Consider the following 19,944-nt stretch of genomic DNA (forward strand, 5'->3'; position numbering starts at 1 on the left):
TATATAAAGGCAGTACTCTCTGGAGTTACTGTCTGAGAAGATATTACAACCATGAAGACTAGAGCTTTCTAACTGCTAGTTTTTAATAGAACTATACATCCTACAGTATTTACTAATGCAGGAAAACGATACCTACTTTGGGTAGCTTTTTCCAAGCCTTGGACCAGTGTAGATAATAACATTCTTTTGGCAAAATGGCTTTAGAAATTACTCTTCCCTAAGGAATTTAAATGGAAAATCTAGCTGCCCTTTGCATCACTGTTTTGTAAGAGCAGGCTGTAAACATGTGCAACCAGAATTTGCTTCAGAGCCAATTTAATCCGATTGTGAGCTTGTTTAAATGAAGTGTCTTTCAGACATTTGTATTTAATCAGAATATGCTGTGAAAGCATTGGTATCTGGACAGAGTGTTTACTACTTGACAAAGGAAACGCTTTTTGTAAATGCAACAGTCTTGGCAAGATTTTGGGGTTATATCATTGGAATGTGAGACATGCTTCCCACTGGCCATATGTTGCAACAGTCCAGGCTATCTCATTCTGTAAATCTATTAATGTAATGGTACGATTCGGAGTTTTCAGAGCAGTGGTGGCGATTTTGTTCTTTGCCCTCTGTACTTTGTCCCCATCTGCCTGCCTGCCTTTCTGTGCTTGCCTGAGCTCCCTCTTTGCCTCTACGGAAGAGGATTACTTCTCCTCTGTGTATGAATTCCAGTTAACATGGAAGGGATTTAGATCTACCCGAGCTGTTGGCGTTGCCCATAAATGAAACTATTTTCCTACATTACTGAAAAATATGTCTGATAAAAATGGCATAAATATATAGAGGAATGCAGTGAACTCTTCAATACATTTTTGTAACAAGGTTGGGGAGGGTTGTGGGATATTTTTTTTCCCAGAAAAAAAAAATCATAGCTTTTTTTGCTTGGATTCTACTGCAACTTGATTTGTGAGGCTCATATGGAAAATCCTAAATTGCAGTTCCTCAGTTGAACTCGGTCTGAACTGTTCAACTCCTTCATTTCATTAAGAAAGCTCAGAGCTTCTGACTTAAAATGATGATGTGTTGTTCATCTTAAGCTCTTGTGATAAAAGCATGATAAAAATATTGCTGGAGTCTTAGCCGGATGTTTTAATGCATTTAGTGAGCTGAGAGTTGGGACCAGCATTTGCAAAGAAGGAGAGGAATAAACAGGATTTGATATGCGCAGTATATTTTTGTCCTTTGCATATTGTGCTAGATGAATTTGAATTTTCTGTTGAATATTTCTTCTCTGCTGACTATATAGTAGGATCTAGTTCAAATGGAGGATTTGATTTTTTTTCTTTATTTGTGTTATGTAAAAAGTAGCAAAGATTACTTTTTAGCGGAATTAAATAAGCTTTATCTAGTACGTAGGAATTATTATTTTTTTTAAGATTGTGGGTTTCAGAGAAGCAACAAAGTACACACCCCCACTATTCTGACTGTTAGTATCAACATCAGTCCATATGGCACATACTGTTGTTCCTTTACTTGAAGATTTCCATGTAACTGAGTTTATTAGATTTATCTGGGTATAAGAGAAAAGTAGGGACCTTTTTTCAGACTTACCATGCACTCCTGGTCTGAAAGTAAATGCTAGGAAATAGTGATCAAAACAATTTGACTGTAGTTCTTCTGCTAGAATAAATAAAATATTCATGTGTTGGTCTTAGAGTGGAGTTTCTGAATCTCTAATTGCAGTCTGCATGCTTTGGATGGTTAGGAAGGTAGGGAACATTTAGCTATTATGAACATCATTTATTCTGTAAAAGTTCTTTGTTAATCATTCATAGAACCAAGTTTAAAACTAGGCTAGAGTCTCTGCAGCTCAAAATCTTTATTACATAAGTTCTCATAAATATGATATGTACAGCCAGATTGTTTGATTTGAATGTTGATGGCTGTGTAACAGGATGATTAGAAAGTGACTTATTCAGCGGTTAAGGCGTTTTTTTATGAATTTCTCTCTCCATTGGCATTAGAATTTTATTACTATTCCAGAAATGAAATGAAGAGCAGCTTGCTTGTTTGGTTGAAGCTCTGTGCTAAGCACTGCAGTTTGTTTTGTTCAAGCCTAAATATACTCTGGGGAGCAATAAAGACAGTAAATGCTCTTGAGACTGCGTCAGATTTAATTCCAAATAAAAATAAAATGCAAATTACGAAATTAATTTTTCACACATATCCCAAAGGCATCACTCATCTCCCTCCACTTTGCCCAACCGAAAGTCTTCGTGAATCCAGAAATGCAATAAAACTCCTAGTCTCTGACTTCATTCTCTCATTTCTCATCTTCATGTCTTGCTGCACCAACCAACATCTCATCTCTGTAGCCCATAGCTTAATAGCAGATCTCATTAGCCACCCAGGCTGTAGCCTTGGTGTGCTGATTAGTGAACCTCAAAGATTCATATTTATTTTGGCTAACAGTGTGGTCGCTCTCTTGAACTTCCCAAATCTTTCTAGAAATCTATAGATTTTTTCCTGAAAATCATGTATACGTGCCGTGCTGTGTGTGTATATCTGCTTGCATACGTACTTTTTCGCAACACCACAAAAGCTGATGATCTTTTTTCCAATTGTGGTCAGACAGGATGTGGTGGGTGCCGCAGTTTAGTGGCAGTGCCTTAAATTTTGAGTCTTCGTAATGAACAAATACCCAAAGTGCCATCTCCATTATAGACAACTCTCTCTCTAAACCATCACTAGTACTAGCAGATTAAAACATTACTCTTCTGAGTAGCCATGAGTTGATATTGTGACAGAGCCATTCCCCGGTTGAAATCATCTTTGTCTCCAAATTTTGGAGAAAGTGAACTATGGTCTGGCAGAAGTAAGAGTGAAGTCTGAGTGTTTATTTTTGCTTTTATAAAATAACTTCACTTGTACAAATTCTATTTTACTTAAATTGTTGAAGCAAAATTCCAAATTTTAGGCATTTTAAATTCCATTCAAAGAGCCACTGTTGATAAGGCATTAGCTCAGGTTCTGGATTTAGTTCTTGTTTGCTCTGCTGGCATCGGCATTGCAAGAAAATGCCTTAGTTTGGCAGGATATTCTGCTTCACTTGAAGAACCCTTCTTTTTGGCTGAGAGGCCATATTTGTTACCTTGTTCAGCTGTCATCACCTGCAAAAGATGACCGTGGTGATAGTCACTGAGTAGGTTAAGGGTTAAACAATTAAGTTCTTGGTACTGTCACGGCATAAAGGCTGCAATCTTATATTCCAACTTGCAAAAAAGCTGCATCAGAAACCCACACAGCTCTAATTGTAAATCAATAAGCTTTCTATTAATACTCAAATTAATCCTCTGGAGCCAAAACTCAGGCTCTAGATGCCTGTAGTTTTATAATACATGGGTAGTTGGCCGTGCTAAACCTGGCATTGCCCTCTATTTCTCATTTCCTCTCAGTTTAATCTTCCGTGAGGTCTTTCTGAAGCTAATGCACACGAAATAAAACAGCTGTCCTGATCCACTTTCTTATCAGCGCTTTTAGTCTGTCTTTTTCATCCAAGATGGTGAATTAAATATAAGATCTGATTTGACACAGAAGAAGAGAAAAACACGAAGACACTTTTCCTTTTAGAAACAGTATTTTTTAGGCTGGAGATCTTTGAAATATGGATGTGTTGTAGTATAAAAGTTGAATGGCTGTTTTAGTAAGTGTAACACAAATTTCCATTCTATAAATGCAAAAGAGAGAGGTTAATCTGTGTGTGTTTGATTGAACATGACATCTTTTTACTGTTTTCTTTAAATGGTTCAGCAACCGGTTTTTGGAGAGCCACTGTCCCATCTGCAGTAACTACCTGGAGTACTCACTAGGACTGAAAGCTTAGTCTTTCTGGAAGTTTTGTTGTGAATAAAACAGCCCTCTGTTGTCAGCTTGATCATTAGTCATTAGTGCAAGGTGTGAGGGGTTTCTTTCTCTTCTACACACAGCTTTAGTTATGGTAAATAGGTTGAAAACTCTTTCCCATGCAATGTGTGCATCTGTCTGTCTGTCTCCTCTCTCTTTTTCTCTCCTTTTTCAAAAAAGTAAGAGGAGAGGGTGGGGAACATGATCCCATGAGTCCTTTAGGGTTTGTAATAGCTGTGAGGTATGCATATAAATGTGGTCTGCAGTGGACTGAATTCAAATTGCTTTTCTACCCAACTGCATCGCTTAATGTGTGAGTCCTGCAGGGAAGGATGATTTTAAACTGTGAGTGGGTACCCAGGGCTGGGGTCTGAGGGATGCCCTAAAGCAGCTCCCTGACTGCCCTAGCCAGGCGTTGGCATGTGACTGGGACAAATCTCTCCTGTTCGAATAAAGAGCATTGCTTTGTATGCAACTGTTAGCAGACTGATGTGCCGCTACTGGGGTGACAGAGAGGTTTGCAATACTTCTACCATTGCCTGGTAGCTCACTGAGCAGAAGCTGAGGATATTGTTTACTGCATACTGTGGGGAAAAAATTAAGGAAACAATCACTTGATACACTACTGCTGTGACATTTTAAAAATATATTCAGCTGTTCCTCTAAAATATTAACCAATCATGAATAATGCAAACCGAGGATGTTTAAAATTCAAGAACAAACACAACTTTATGTTCTACCAATTAGGTTTCAATTACATTCCAGTGTTATTCTCACCCCTAGAAAAAAAGACATAAATTATGACTTTCTGCATTTAGTAACATGATGTACATTGCTGACTCTGTCTGAGCATGGGAAATAAGGTGTTTACAGTAAATACGTTTTCACCATCAGGGAAAAGGTTATTAAACCATTCTTATTGCATCAAAAGCATCTTAGATGGGTCACTAATGCAAGAAGCAGTTGTGGGGTTTTTTGTTTGGGCACAGACATGGTGAGCAGGAATTGCTTGTTTTTCAGTTCAGTGCTAGCATTGACTTAGATGGTGGAGTTATATCAGGATGGGTTTAAACAGATGATCTGAGGCTTATGTATAACAATAATATGGGAAAGCCCACTTGTGTGTGGAGTCCCAGACCTTTTCTTTGTAAATACAGTAATAGCACATCTGTATCTGATAAACAAATGCAAATATATTGCAAGCATATTGCCATTCTTGTACACTTGATGTCTTTTCTAAAACTGTCCTTTAATCTTTGCAATAGAATGAGGATACTAAATACTTACTGTCTGTACTTACTGTATTTTAATTTACAAGATATTTTGTAAAATACTTCGAAGACAGAAGAATTTCAGGACAGAAAATTTTAGTGGTAATTTGTGGCTTGGGATATTGAAATGATGTTCCTCCTTTTTCATTTATTTTCTTTTATCTTTACTGTGTTTTTAGTGTTGCGATCTTGGATACCATGCTAGTCTGAACAGAGCCCTAAGAACATACCTTTCTGCAGAGTATAACCTTGAAACTTCCAGGCATGAGGGCTTAGACATCATTGAAAATGCAGTTGACAGCTTGGAGCCACGAAGTGACAAGCAGAGATTCATGGAAATGTACCCCACCGCTTTTTGTCCGCCAATGAAATTTGAGTTCCAGTCTCATATGGGTGATGAGGTCTGTGCAGTGACAAGTATCCCCACGGTGGCTGTTTCTGTCTCTGAAAACCAAGATAGAAAATTTATCCCTTTTTACAAAGAGTTTGGTAAAAGCTGTTATTGCTACCCAAAAGCAAGTGGATCAGCAATAACATTTTGCAAAATTGGCTTCTTCGAGGTTCTCAAGTAAAAACTGTTGGGTTGTAATTGTATTCTATATTACTCTTAATGGCATTGCTGCAGATTTACTGGCCAACCTGTGCTCAGCCCAGCACCGGTGTAAGTAGCGGCTTTATGTCTTCACTACCAGCCTCACCCATAACAGAACTTGTGGGTGCTATTTGAGAGCAGCTGCAGAGCTGCTCCAAATTATGCACAGTGAAATGCAGCCTTTTCACCTTCTTCCTCCCCCATTTTATCATCTGCAGATTTGAAGCGTACTGGGTACCCCAGCTGTGCCCTGTTCTGCTGTGCCAAAGGCCAGTAGCAAAGCAGAGTGCAGAATCACCTGTGTACATCTTTATTTGAAGGCAACTCCAGGGTTTGCAATTTTGTGTGATAGACAAGCACCACAAAGCAGCCACACAACAAGGCTGTGCACTGTTGTTATAAGATGTGGAAAGTAGTTCCACACCTTGTAACACAAATACTTTCATTTTAGATGGATGCATTTCATTGTCTGCTTTACTAAGTTTTAATGGCTTTGGTAGGAATTCAGTTAGTTTTAAGGAGAGCAACCAAAGGCTATTGACTGGTTTTTTCCTTCCTGTCATCTTACATCTCTTTCCGATTCTTTGTTAGGTTTGTCAGGTCACTGCCCAGCAACCTGTACAAGCAGAGCTTATGCTTAGGTACCAGCAACTACAGTCACGATTGGCCACGCTCAAAATCGAAAATGAGGAGGTAAGATCTGTATCTACGTGGGCTATGCATTGAACACCATTTTCAGGAAGGTGCAGCGTTTTCTATCCCATCAAAAGCATGTAAATGACCCTGAAATGGCTTCAATCCGTGTGAGCTGTTTTAATTTTAAAAATCAAACACTGGCAAATATGCTAAGGTAGATCCTCGTCTGCTTTGTAGAGGTTTGGAAACTTCATCTTTTACCTGTCCATATATTCACATTACTGAGTTGTGTGTTTTGCAGATGCTTCACTGAAAACTTGTTGGAGCACTTATTTTTAAAGTTTTGTGGCAGAAAGCCACGGAGCACAGTTATTCTGTGACCACCGTCTGTCCAGTCCCAAAATTACTATTTCTGAAGTACAAAGGAATTTATACTGTCTTTTGTGTTAGCTGAGTCAAAATCTCTTGTGCTCTCAGCTACAGCTATTTATAAACAAGAGTACTGAATGCATGTGATGGGAATCAGTCACCTAGTAAAATAAAATACTTTTTTTTTTTTAAATACGGTAAAGCTATGATGTTCTCTTTCTCTTGCTCTGGCAGCAGAGAGGGGCCTCCCAGTGGGTATAAATTGCACTTCTATCCAATTTAAGACAGTGTTAAAGGCCCCTATTTTAAATTAGCATCTGTTCCTAAATTAAAACATAGGGATAATTTAATTTCTTGGTGCAGTTTTTTGATGTTTTCAGGATTCCAGTTATTCTGTGTTATGTGCTGAATGCTTAGAACAAAGTATTAATGTCCATGAGACATGTACAGTAGTCTTTAAAAAAAATCCCACTTCAGAAAATATCTCAAGGTAACAGAAGACAAAAGGAAGGATAACAATTATTTCTTTCAGTAAAGTGAAGTGCAAGGGCATAGCGGGATCGTGTTGGCAGGCACAAAAAGGGTATTTGCCTACACTGGAGGTGTATGCAGAAGTGTGCATGATTTAGTTAAGTTGACTACTAGAGGCTTTTCATAAGCAGAACTGGGAGGCAAATCACATCCTTGTGAATCCTGCCAGTTACTTTATTGCATTGCAGAAACGCTGCATCCGCAGTTCCACGGCCTCCATGCCCTGGTCTCCACTATCAGTGACTGTGCTCTCCATAGCTCATAGGAAGTGGTGTGAGGCTGGTATAAATTGTTCTTTCTCCAACCCCCTCCTCCAGCTGCGTATTCCACTTCTGCAATCGAAACATCACTGTGCTCTGCACCTTAGCACTCTGCAGACTGGTGTCACAGATTTTTATCTTGGAAGAACATGATTTTCTGGCAGCCAGATCTTTGGATGTACGCATTCAATCTAAGAGATCGTCCACACGTGGGAGAGTTGACCCTTCAGAGCAGTGGACCATCTCTATTGCCTATTGTCCCAAATTAGGGACCATAATCAAATCATGTCACATTTCAATTCTAATTTCAGGAAACAAATGCTTGAGAGTGCTATACAGTCAACAGAAGAGTACATCCATCTTTGTGGATTGTACCATGGTAAAGCAGAGAACTAGATAAGAAACTTAATCATGTAATTTTTCAGTTTTATAGATATCTGTTATAGTACATCTAATTTTTCACGTTCACACACCAGTTTGTTTGGGGGAGCATGCCAGAGAACTATTGTGAGCAATGAGCTTCCCTTCTAAGCTGTTCTGGTATGTATTTATCTTCCCATCTGGTAAACTGTGCTTTTTAACACCAGGTTAAGAAAACAACAGAGGCTACCCTGCAGACAATACAAGATATGGTCACCATTGAAGACTATGATGTGTCAGAATGTTTCCAGCACAGTCGCTCAACGGAATCTGTGAAGTCAACAGTATCTGAGACATACCTGAGTAAGCCTAGCATTGCGAAAAGAAGAGCTAACCAGCAGGAAACGGAGCAATTCTATTTCATGGTATGTTGGTTGCTTCCTCATTCATGTGATACAGACCAAACACCTGAAGTAAACATCATGCAGAAGTTCCTGGAATTTATGTGCCATACATAATAATAGATTGATCTGCATCTCTACAGAAATTCAGAGAATATCTGGAAGGTAGTAATCTCATCACAAAACTTCAAGCAAAACATGACTTGCTGCAGAGGACACTCGGAGAAGGTAAATATCACACAATAAACTGAACAATGATTCCAGACTATACAATGAACCCACTGAAATGCCAAAGGTATTCAGGAAAAAGATTACAAAATTTAAAGCTTAATTGTCCAGTAAACATAGGTTTGATTTTTACCAGACATAGTTTTGGTGCAGTGGTAAGAGTACACACTATAAATTGATTTTATTTCTTCAACAGGTATTTATTTCCACTGCACAGACATTTAGGCAAGTGGCTATATTTGGAAATGGAACTGTTGAATGAAAAACCTCGTGTCTAAAAGGAGAGCTGACATAGTCAGTTCAGGGTGATTTAAGAGCTGTGACAAATGTACTGTTTCTACTTCCTAACGATTTCTGTTGACTTGGGGTTTTTTAAGAGTTGGGGGAGAGTGATTTTTTTTTTAAGCATACAAAATTATCAAGGATGCATCTCTTACAATGATCTCACTAGTGTAACATTTCTGATACGTGGACGTGAATGTCCTTCTTGCTGCCTAACAACTCAGTGGAGCATTTGTGGAAGGTAAAAGGTGAAATCCTGACCTCACTGATGTCAGCAGAGAGATTCTTACAGCTTTAATTTAATGCTGGGTTTCTACAAAGTATTTGGATATTCTGAACTGGAATGAATGAAAACTTAATGAATAGCTCTATACTTATTGATTATCATTATTGCATATAAAATGATTGCATTACAAATTACAATAGCAGAGGATTATGCATTGTCCTGAACACTCTCCACAATTTTAAAAAATACATCTTAAAATAGAAAGCAAGTAAGCAGATGTCCATGATGAAATGAAGTAAAGCTGAATTAGGGCAGTAATGAATCAGGCACTCTGCACAGCTCCAGCCCTCCACTTACCAGCCCTCCCAACAGGCAGTTCCTCATGGACCAAAGGGAAAAGGAGAATCACACTGCAAGCCTTGAGGACTGGCCACTCAGAGTGTTGCAGACTTGAGAGGAAGTGAATTACACCACAAAGAGTAAAAATCCTCTTCTGAAGGTTAAAGACTATGATTCAAAGTTCAGACTCAAAAAAGGAAACTTGTTCTCTAAAGGATGTGTCAATTTATTATTTTTTTTTTACTGCCAAATATCTGTTGTTAATCAGATCTCTTTTTGCTTCTAGTACAAAAGCACAGACCCACAAATCCTGTTGTGGAGGTACCTAAAGAGCTATTAACAGTTCAGTGGCTGTGACCCAAACAAAGCCCCTGTCCAGGGAGTGACTGAGGTTGGGGGTAGGAAATAAACAGCATTTTATTGCAAGGCTGGACTGTAGAAGATGGTGGCTGGTTTTAGACAACTAAATACATTATGTTATTTCTCATGGAAGTTTTCATTTAATAGGATTGTTTTAATGTGTGTGTTGAGCAGTTTATTCACACAAAACAATGTGCTGCTGATGTTAGTCAAAAAAGAGGAAAGTTTTCCTCCAAAGGCTCACAGAAAATGTATCTGGAAAAATAAAGTGAATGTTTGTTATTTGGAAGGCCAGTAAAATGCATGATCCTCTACTGAAGGGAGAAAGATAAAAGGCAACAGAATCTGTTGCCTAATGGATGATAGAAAGAAATAAGGAAAGAACTGTGTGAAAGGAAATCCAAAGAGAAATTTCTCAGCAGGGTGACCTAAGTGATAAATTGCCATCAGGCTCTGGGCCATTCTGCCATGCCTAGGCATGCTTGGACTGTTCTGTTTGAAGAGTTCCTGTTGACCCATCAGCTGTAACCCCAAGTAGTTAATCTCTGTTGCCCAGAGTGTTTTGCACATAGCTCTTGTCACATCATCATAGGATTGCAAGTACAAATAGTACCCCAGTGTACACGTTTACATTCAAAGCTGATATTTGGAGCAAAACCCATCATTCTTACAGGTTAAAAAATTCAAGTACCCCCTTCCTGCATTAAAATGCACATGCCTGGGAAGGAGGACCTGGATTCTGTACATTCCTTGAATGGGGATGATTGAAAGGATAGAATTACAGTAGAATTATCAACATTATTGCTGTAGCTAGTACAGAAATGAATTCATAGGAAGTGAACTGCTCCCCTGCTCCACTCAAACTGCCTTTTCTGGAAACTTTCATGTCAGCAAGACAGCAGACAACGCAGAGTGCTGTGTTAAGTAATGTGGAGGGGAATGCAGGGAGCGGGAAAGGATTGTCTGAACTGCAGGTTTTCCTTTGGCACCCTCTCTTGCTTTTATTCAGACCTGCACAGAGTAAGGATGTAGGCCGAATAAATCCAGATTCCAGTCTGGTGTCCACAATGTTGACAACATTTGGCTTCTGTTCCAGTTCATCACCTGCCTACTACAGTCTGTTGCTGTTTATGGACATGGCAGATACATATTCATGATCTGCACAAGGGAGATAGATGAAGTGCTTTGCTGAGTCTGCACCTACAAATTTGGAAAAGTAAATGAGAAATACTCAGATGAAATTGATACTAAACATACGAAACGCACTGATACTTGTATTAATTCTGACCCAAGTCTCCTCTGTTGAATGAACAAAGCAAAGGAAAATGCAAGAAAGAGAATAAGCAGTTGTAAAAATAATTGCCTTTGTGTCCCAAATAGTTTTTTGCCCTAATCTGTTAATTGTCAGAGATGTGTTTAAAATCCCCCAGACTCGAGATTTGTAACATCTTTTGTTTTACTAGCATTTATTACTGCTATTCTTAGTCTCAGTGAACTGGTTACATGAGTAGGGAGAAGTCCCTGGCTTACCCTTTTTCTGTCATAGGTTATTTTACATACTCTTCTTTCGTCCCTCTTTTTCACCTCTCTAAAATAAATGCCAACAATCTTTGCATGTCTTATTAATGCCAGATATTTTTTCCCAGAGTTTATTCTTTGTGCCACCTTCTGTAGATCCTTACTCTCTGGTACTGCAACATATATTTTCAGATTAGGGTTTTCAGTACTGTGCAGTATTTCAGGTGCACCTGAACACTGCCACATAGTATTATCTTTTGCATATCACTGTTTTTCGTTCTTTCTGCAGTCTGACGATCATTTTTAGTGTCACTTTTGAATTTCAGCGGTGTACTTAGACCTAGCCCAAGGGATGCTCAGAGTGATTTTCAGTCAATATAATTATCTGTAGTTCTGTTAGCTGCATAGGTGTTTAATTCTTTCTTCCTTAATATCTTACTTGAACCTTTTAATAGTGAATTTCATTTGCCATTGTGTGTCTTGTTCCTTAACATGGTTAAACCCCCCTGAAGGGCTTCACAGTTTTGTCAGGACTTGATACAAAAGTATTTTAGTCATCTGCACAATATTCTGCTTCCTTAGCTGCTGTGATCTCCCCAAGACATTAATAAATGTATTATATGTTACATAAATGGTCCTAATGGGAAGGCTTGAGTAAATGACTGTTACACTTCTGTCATGATGAAAAAAAAGCCATTTAATTCTACTTGGTTTCCCTTTTCTTCCATAGTTTTTGATCAGTGAGAATATTTTGCCACTCAGTTCATGGCTGTTTAGCTGCTTTAGTTGCCTCTTGTGAAGAACTTATCAGGGGTCTTTGAAAGTCTAAGTAATTTAATTCAACTGGCTCTCCTTTATCCAGTATTTTACTGACATATTCAAAGAATTCTCATAAATTAATAAGGCGCAATCTCCCTTTGGGAAAACTGGACTGATTGGAACTTACAATACCATGACCTTCCTACTGTTTCATTATTTTGCTTTTCATTATCGCGAGTTGACACGGTGCACATGCCTGACTTACTGGTCTGTTGTTCTGCAAAGGTTACCCAGAAACCTTTCTGGAATACTGTATTTCCTTCTTCACAATCCTCCACAGCTTTCTGTCATGTTTCCCAGTGGTAACGTTGTATTTTTTTCCTGCAATACACAGATGAAAGAGAGGAAACAGTCTTTCAGTAGCAAGCCGTTGGTGTCTAGAGCTTTTTATTTTCAGCACTGAACAGGTTTAAGCACAAGGCACAGGGGACAAGTAATCTGATCTTGGTGCAGCTCTATTTCCATACTGATTTAGCTACTAAAACACATGAGCACAAACAATAGATGTTGTTTGGACTTCAAATTATTTACAGTATCAAGTGACTCTTTAGGGGCAGGCTTCTTAAAAGTTGTTCCATAACATGGTTGTGTTTGTATTTTAAATGTCACTGTGGTGATGGTAGATAACTGCACTGTCCTGTTTGTTGTATAATTGTATATCTTCTGCTGGTAACATGAAAGTTAAGGTTGAAAGTAATTTGCTGAGCATAATTTAGATACAGAAAATGATCATTTCCTGTTTATTGAACTTTTCTAGGTCACAGGGCTGAATACATGACAACAAGGTAAGATATTTTTATTTGACGTGATTAGACTTACAAATGTAATAAAATCTTAGAAATTACAAGTTTTAGAACAAGTTCGTAAGGGCATATAACGTTGTTACTGCTGCTGTTACTTAAATTGTGTAGAGACCCTGTGTGTTTTAACATTCAGCGTTTCTGTTTCTGCACGCTGATGGGTAAAGGACCAGACTGTTCATCTTCCTCAGTCTTGTGAGTTGCTTAGGCCAGTGTCAAGGGTGGGACAAGCTTGGGAGATCCTTGAAGATATTTGTGAATCACACGTCAAATTTGGAAGTTGCAGGGGGCTTTTTGGTGCTCAAGAAAAATCCTTTTCAGTTGCTAGAGATACCTTGCCTCCCATGGTTTGTAATTCACTTGGTCAGGATACATAGTTCAGATGCACCTGATAGAGAAATGAATTCAGGGGATAGGCTGTGTCTTTGATAACCTGGCTCTGGATAGGAGTATCTGCCTCCCCCAGCATCCATATATTCAATACCTAAGTGGGTCTATTTATTCACAGAACAGAAGGGATACAGTGTTAGATCTTGCTTCTTTGTGCAGCACATACTTTTTCAGTTGTGTAATGCCACACCTGCAATGCTGCCTCCAGACATAAATACAGACAAGGTCACTAAACCCCCAGGGCATTAGACTGTGGGGGGCAAAGGCAAGTGTTTGGATTTGCAGCTGCCACTTGTGTGTATCACTGCTATGGGCACCACCCCTCTCATCCTGGTGACAGCAGGAACATCCAGCCCAGCTTTCCTGGTCTCACTCTTCCCTTCCCTTTCCATGCAATACATCCTTTCTCAGTGCCTTCTCTTTCTCCGTTTTGCTTCCTCCCAGCTAAGAAGTTTGGATCCAGCTCTGGCTCTGCCTTCGCTGGCCAACTTGGTTTTGTGTTACTTCTTCTGCCTGGCCCCAGTATTCCTGGGGACATCTCTACAGACTTCAGACCAGCCTTTCTCCAATCACTCCGTGGTTCATTTTAGCTCTGTAAAGTTGGACTTATTCACCTTCTTTTCTTACCTTTTGTGATAACAAATCAGAGCATTCTTCCCAACTGCTGACATTAATTCTGAGACCTGTGCCTTTAACTTTAACTCTGCCCCCAGATGCTACCAGGAATGCATGGAAGTCAGCAAGCTCATGTCTAATGAAAAAAACGTTCTTCTTGACTCCAAAGCAGGTGACTCATCAGGCTCACATCATCCTAAATTCCCTGCTCTGTAAGCAGCTGAAAGAAGATGATGGATTTAGTCAATTATTTTACCTTAGCAAAGTGGGGGAGCAGCTTGAAGCCATCTTACCTCCTGTCTTCTCACAGCTGGTCACTTAGAGAGGGAAACACTGAGGGCACAGGGCCTGCCCGTCCGTTCCTCAGCACCAGTTCCCCTGCTCCAGCTGGGACCTGCCTATTGCCCCATGGTTCAGTTAAGTTTACAGACTGTAAGACATGCAAATGGAAATGTTCCTCAAGGTCAAAGTTAAATTGTAGAAGAGAAGAGGATATCTTTAAAGATGAGTTTAAACTTGCAGGTAGTACCCAAACAGACCAAAGTCCCACCACTTAATGTTCTATGCATTATTGTTCCTCACTGTTTCACCCAAAACACTTGATTTTTTACTAATTCCTGTAAAAAAACATAGAAACGTTGGACTGCTGGTGCAGGGGAACTAGGGAAGCTGTTGGCATGCAGAGTGCCCTGACATTCACAAAATAAATCGTGACCTAGAGAACAATATTTATTTCCTGTAATCTCTTTCAGTTGTAGTCATCACACATGTGTAACACACTAGGTAAATGTTTTGCAGACCAAAGTTTTGTGTGTTCTTCCTTTCCTTTTTGTGCATTATGCTGCTTTTGTTTATTTCTTTCAAGTTGATTACATTCTTTTAATTCCTTTAGCTAATTTGCAAGGTGTTTATTTTCTTGTGTGAAGATGTCAATGGTTGGATGTGGAAGGCTAAAGCTATTTAACCTTCCTGGCTCTAGTTGAAAATGCAGATGGTTTGGTTTTGAAGCATCTTAGGAGTGTGCTGAGCGGCTTTAATTTGCATTTGAAGCTTCTCCAGCATGAAGCAACTTTTCTGCTTGATAAGAGGTGCTTCGAGTGGCCTGTGTTCTGCCGGGGCTGGCAGGATGAATTCCAGTGGTTGCAGCACATTTCATGCATGACCGCAACAAAAAAGGCCATTCCAATTGTGCAGTGTTTGGAATAAATGTATGTGGTAAAACTGCAAAGCAGGGATTCATAAAGAATGTCAATATTTATCCATAAGTAATGCATTTTTAATGGGGGAGTTGTCCACTCTTTAATCACTGTTACACTTAAATTTGATGGAAAGTCTGTATTTGATAAGTACCGTGTTTATTTCTCCCTTTACAATGTTCTGTTGTTTTGCTATGAGCTTACAGACGTTTCATTTTATTGTGTGACTTAATTCTACCTTGCTCAGTAATCATATTCCCTTCCCTTAGGCCTCCAAACCTTCCCCCTAAGCCCCAGAAACACAGGAAGCCCAGACCCCGATCACAGTATAGTGCTAAGTTGTTTAATGGTGATTTGGAGTCATTCATCAAGGTACTGGCACCAGCCACCCCAGTGGCTGATCTCAACACTTCTTACTATAATGGTCACCACCTCATGTGAGCTGGGGCAGATCATTATGTTTAAGTCTGTCCTGGGGCTCTTTTCTTTCCCGGTTGATCAATATAATACTTCCTGAAGTCAGAGGGAAAGAGGGGCTTTCATTTATCACATTAGCATCTGTACTATTTTGTTAATCAAGTAGGGATAGTATTGGCAGCCTGGTTTTATTAGGAAACTTAGCATCATTTAGAAGATAGGATGTATTGGTGCATCCCACGACTTAGCAGTTTCCTGCTTGCCATTTTCATTACATTCAGTATTCAGTGTCTGTGGAGCAGCAGTGTTACCCTGGGTTTGATATCCAGTTTTTGATTTCCTATGACTTTAGGAATTTATTATATTGTGTGAAATTGTGATCACCGCTATTCTGGACCTTGTATCTTTGCTGTATTTACTATCTTCTTCTTTCTCATACTTTTATTTCTAATAATGCTTCTAGCCGAGGCCGAAGGAACTCTCACACGAGACATCAGGTATAGTTCTGGTGGCAAGAGAACCATCTCCGCCTCGCGCTCGGGTTGCATTCACGGCTGGCTCAAAATTAGTTCTTTCAAAGACCTGGAGGGAGAAGTTTGCATTAAGAAAAGATTGTACGAGTACAGCAAGTGCAAACCTGAACCAGAGCACAACTCCAGAGTGATCGTAGTCTTAAATGATGGACGTTTCCTTATTCATTAACAAGCACCTGCTCATCACAGTCAGTTAGTACCTCTGGACATTAGCTGACAGAGCTAAGGGAAAGAAATTTTTAAAAAATATATAACAGTACGTACATAAACGTAGTGAATTAAATTCCTGGCTACAAGTTCTGTGGACTGGGTTTGAATGTTACAGGATATCTTTTTTTAATTCCTGTGCAACATAGATAGCAGCAAATATTTTGCAGAACAAATTCTGTGCTCAGTGGCACCATACCAGTTCAGCTATCTTTGAATCAGGCTTTCAACCACCCTCAGTACAACTATAGGGAAAACTATTATTATTATGCAGACAGTGCTGTGAGGTGCAGACTTTCAGGAAATCATCACATGATGCAAGAGATGAATATCATGAACAGTTTCTTGCTCAAGGATGAAAACAAGCAAAGAAGCAGAAACTCCCACAACAAAAAGCCCCGGGATTAGAGAAGCAGGGAGCAAATAGGAGAAATGGTACCCATCATTTTCCCTCACAGACAAGAGGGCTGTGTTACATGGCAGTGTGGGTGACAGGGCTTACTTGCATGTGGAGAGCACTGCGTAGTTCATCTTTCAGAAGGGAAGAGGAAAAGAAAGCTGGTAGCCTTTTGACAGATTTGCCAGTGTGGGAGCCAACCTAGGAAAGCACCCCTGCCCAAAGACCATGTCATTCCTGACAAAGGGATGACAACTAATGAAATACAGTATTGCACCAGATTGCTTTTTGTTACATTTTTGCATCATAAGAAATTATAATTAGTCCCAAACATATATTCACTGACTGCACGCATCAGATTAAATTCACAGCAGCAGTAGGGTCACTGTTCTTGACATTTCACCAACACAGATTGTTCCTTCAAATTATTTTCCTGTCACTAGATCCAAAATCCAGAGCTGTTAGTTTAGATAATTTCAGTTAACTAGGAAGTTGTGCGTGGTTCTGAACAGATTCTCCAAAACCAGGTATGAACGTAATTTTTTTATTGTAATTTCTTACTGCAAACACTACAAACACTATCTTTTCTGAGGCTTTATATTCTTTGCATGAACCAGTATACTAATGGGAGATATGGGTGCATGTTGTGCATGTTTTCTAATACTCTGCTCTTTTGGAGAGCCAGGATGCTCACTGTTGGTGAAGATGGCAGTATTCCTGGGTTTAGCAACTGACCTGTTCCATGGTTTGTTTTTTTTTTATTCAGCTGTTACTGAATCACGACACAACTCAAACAGAAAATGCTGATCCAGACATTACTGGTTCTTGGCTAGTCAGTCTTAGCTAGGTTTTAAATTAAAAGACAAACAAGTCACAATTTAAATAGCATAATTATCAGTGCAGTCTTTTGTAAGGCCCACTGAAACAACATAGAGTACACAGCAGATCAAGGGTTAGGTTATCTCAGGAAGTCCATTGTTTCACTGTTTCACCGTGTGTTATTTTTCATACTTTTTTTAGTAGCTGGCTTTTCTTCTACTTGGGCTTAGTTCATAAACTTCCCATTAGTGTAATTTAGCATGAAAATGAAGGACTAGTTTGTAAGAGGAAATGTGTATTCTGAGTTACAGGGTGCTTTTGAATTCATGGTTTTGTAATACAGATTGGGTTTATATTTATATTAAACTTCAAAATGAATTAGCCAATTCTCTGAGCGCTTACATATTTGAAATTCATTTGGAAAGAAAAATTATAGCTTCTAAGGCAAGAATTTCAAAGGTACCTATTATTTATGAAACAGAAGTGTTTCTACCGTAAGCACCAACTTTTCTAAATAATTTTTAATCATATAATTTGTGTCTCTAATAGATATTCGGTGACTTGTAGTCATTAATGTGCTTGGGGTAAAACATCTATTTTTTAAAGCACCAAAACACACAGACAAAGGACTATGACAGTGCTTTTGGAAAATCAGCAGTTCAAAAGAAAAAGATAACTCACTAAAACTTAGTGTATAGTCATCTTTTCCCCCTATCATAAAAAGCATTTTTGCTCCTTTATTAAAGCACCTCCACTGAAGATATGCTGTAGACATGCTGCTGTATCAGGAGAGAGACACCTGGTACCCCATGCAATGTCATTTATGTCATTTGATGGCTCTTCTCCAGGAACTTTTCTGATAGTCCAGCAGGTCCAGAAAAGGGTTTGTCAACTGTTTGTGATCAACATTTTTGGGGAAAAAAAACCAAAACAAAACAAAAAAAGAATTAGGTGCTGTGTAATTACGTCCATGTAGGATTTTTGCCCCCAGGAAAAGAAAGGTAAGTTAAATGGATACAGAGAGATCATCTTCATCATGAATTAATATTCTTAATAATAAACTTTTTAAAAGGCAGATTCACTGCTTTAACTCATTTTGCTTCAAAAATCTAAAACACATGCATGAGCTTAGATGTCACATACAGTGTTAGCCAGATACAGTGGCAGAGGTAGAGAATGAAGTCTCTGAATATCCCAATTCAATTATTTTAATGAAGAACCATAATCTTTTCTCTTCACCTGTTCCTTTCCGTCCCTCTCTAATTGGGAAGAGAACTCTGTTAGAAATTATATGTTTTCTTACGTGTTTTTTTGCCAGCACTGTATGTCCATCTGGATTGACCAAGAAAATGCACTTTCACATTCAGTCCAGAATAGGAAATTTTCCTCTTTTTGGTCTGCAGTTCACTCTTCCTGCTTTTGTTTTTCCAGGATTCAGGACAAGTCATTCCTCTCATCGTGGAAAGCTGTATCAGATTTATCAATTTATACGGTAAGCTCTGAAACATACTGTTTCATTTCATTATTGCCCTGACTTTTTTTGTGTATCGTTTGCATAATGCATTTACCATCACAGCTTTCTTTTTAAAACAGAGGTTAAAAGTATTTTAAAAATTAGATTCATTTCTCACCACTGTCTCCCATCTTTGCTGCAGGTCTTCAGCATCAGGGAATTTTCAGAGTGTCTGGTTCCCAGGTGGAAGTCAACGATATTAAAAATTCATTTGAGAGAGGTAATTGCATTTTCATTTATTCAAGCACCTTAATATCTGACATTTAAAAATCTTTTAACTTCTAATTACTTTCTTGTCTGTTTAAGCAGGTTTTTTGTACTTTGTGTACTGCACCTAAAACTTTGCACCATCATATGCTTAAAGATGAAGTATAATGATGACACGTACATAGTTTTCCCCTGTTATGTCCTAGGAGCTTGAGGTTGGTTTTCATTTTGTTAGACAAGGCATATGACTCTTGGATCAACTGTAAACTTTAGTCTCTGTTAACGATAAACTGCAAATAATAGTTTGGCTGTATTTTATTTTAAAGATTCTCAGAAAGGAAAGATTATGGTTTTTAATTAGATTTGAGAGGCTACTTAATGCAATTTAAGAACCCTGTTACTTGATCTTCTGGAATACGAGTGCTCAACTTTCTGGTCCCTCTGCCAAAGTGGCATCACAATCAGTGAGAATATGGCCTGTGAAAGGGTCGTTCCATTTTCAACCACTGTTTTCCTTCTCAAAGGAGACTTCAGTCCCAGAGGAGGAATTATGGGAAAGATACCAGGAAGTGAAAACAGCTTTTTAAACATGAGTGGCTTGCAACACCCAGCCTAGGATTGCTCTGCTAGGGAGCCAGGATGCAGCAATCCCCCAGTTGTGTTAAAACAATGCTTGTTACAATTTTTTTTAAGTCTTACATTCTCTTTTCTTGGGTCTTAGAAGCTGGTTTTTTAATTTCCAGAAAAACCTTTTCAAGATCATCTGCTAATGA

General features: G+C 38.8%; 1 protein-coding gene across 5 annotated transcripts in view; it reads left to right on the forward strand.

Moving 5' to 3' along the window:
* Positions 1-19,944, forward strand: part of SRGAP1 (SLIT-ROBO Rho GTPase activating protein 1) — a 152,732-nt gene that overhangs the window by 103,634 nt on the left and 29,154 nt on the right. For 4 of the 5 annotated variants that reach the window (XM_064448611.1, XM_064448599.1, XM_064448614.1 and 1 more), the window contains 8 exons: positions 5,336-5,557; positions 6,340-6,441; positions 8,132-8,329; positions 8,449-8,533; positions 12,835-12,862; positions 15,348-15,450; positions 18,883-18,943; positions 19,107-19,184. In XM_064448611.1, the coding sequence (XP_064304681.1) occupies positions 5,336-5,557; positions 6,340-6,441; positions 8,132-8,329; positions 8,449-8,533; positions 12,835-12,862; positions 15,348-15,450; positions 18,883-18,943; positions 19,107-19,184 (877 nt within the window). Of the gene's footprint in view, positions 1-5,335; positions 5,558-6,339; positions 6,442-8,131; positions 8,330-8,448; positions 8,534-12,834; positions 12,863-15,347; positions 15,451-15,958; positions 15,993-18,882; positions 18,944-19,106; positions 19,185-19,944 lie in introns of all 5 variants that reach the window. The other variant, XM_064448606.1, reaches the window with a different exon arrangement.

The sequence above is a fragment of the Phalacrocorax carbo genome, chromosome 1 (assembly GCF_963921805.1).
Source record: "Phalacrocorax carbo chromosome 1, bPhaCar2.1, whole genome shotgun sequence".
In the NCBI taxonomy this organism is placed as follows: domain Eukaryota; kingdom Metazoa; phylum Chordata; class Aves; order Suliformes; family Phalacrocoracidae; genus Phalacrocorax; species Phalacrocorax carbo.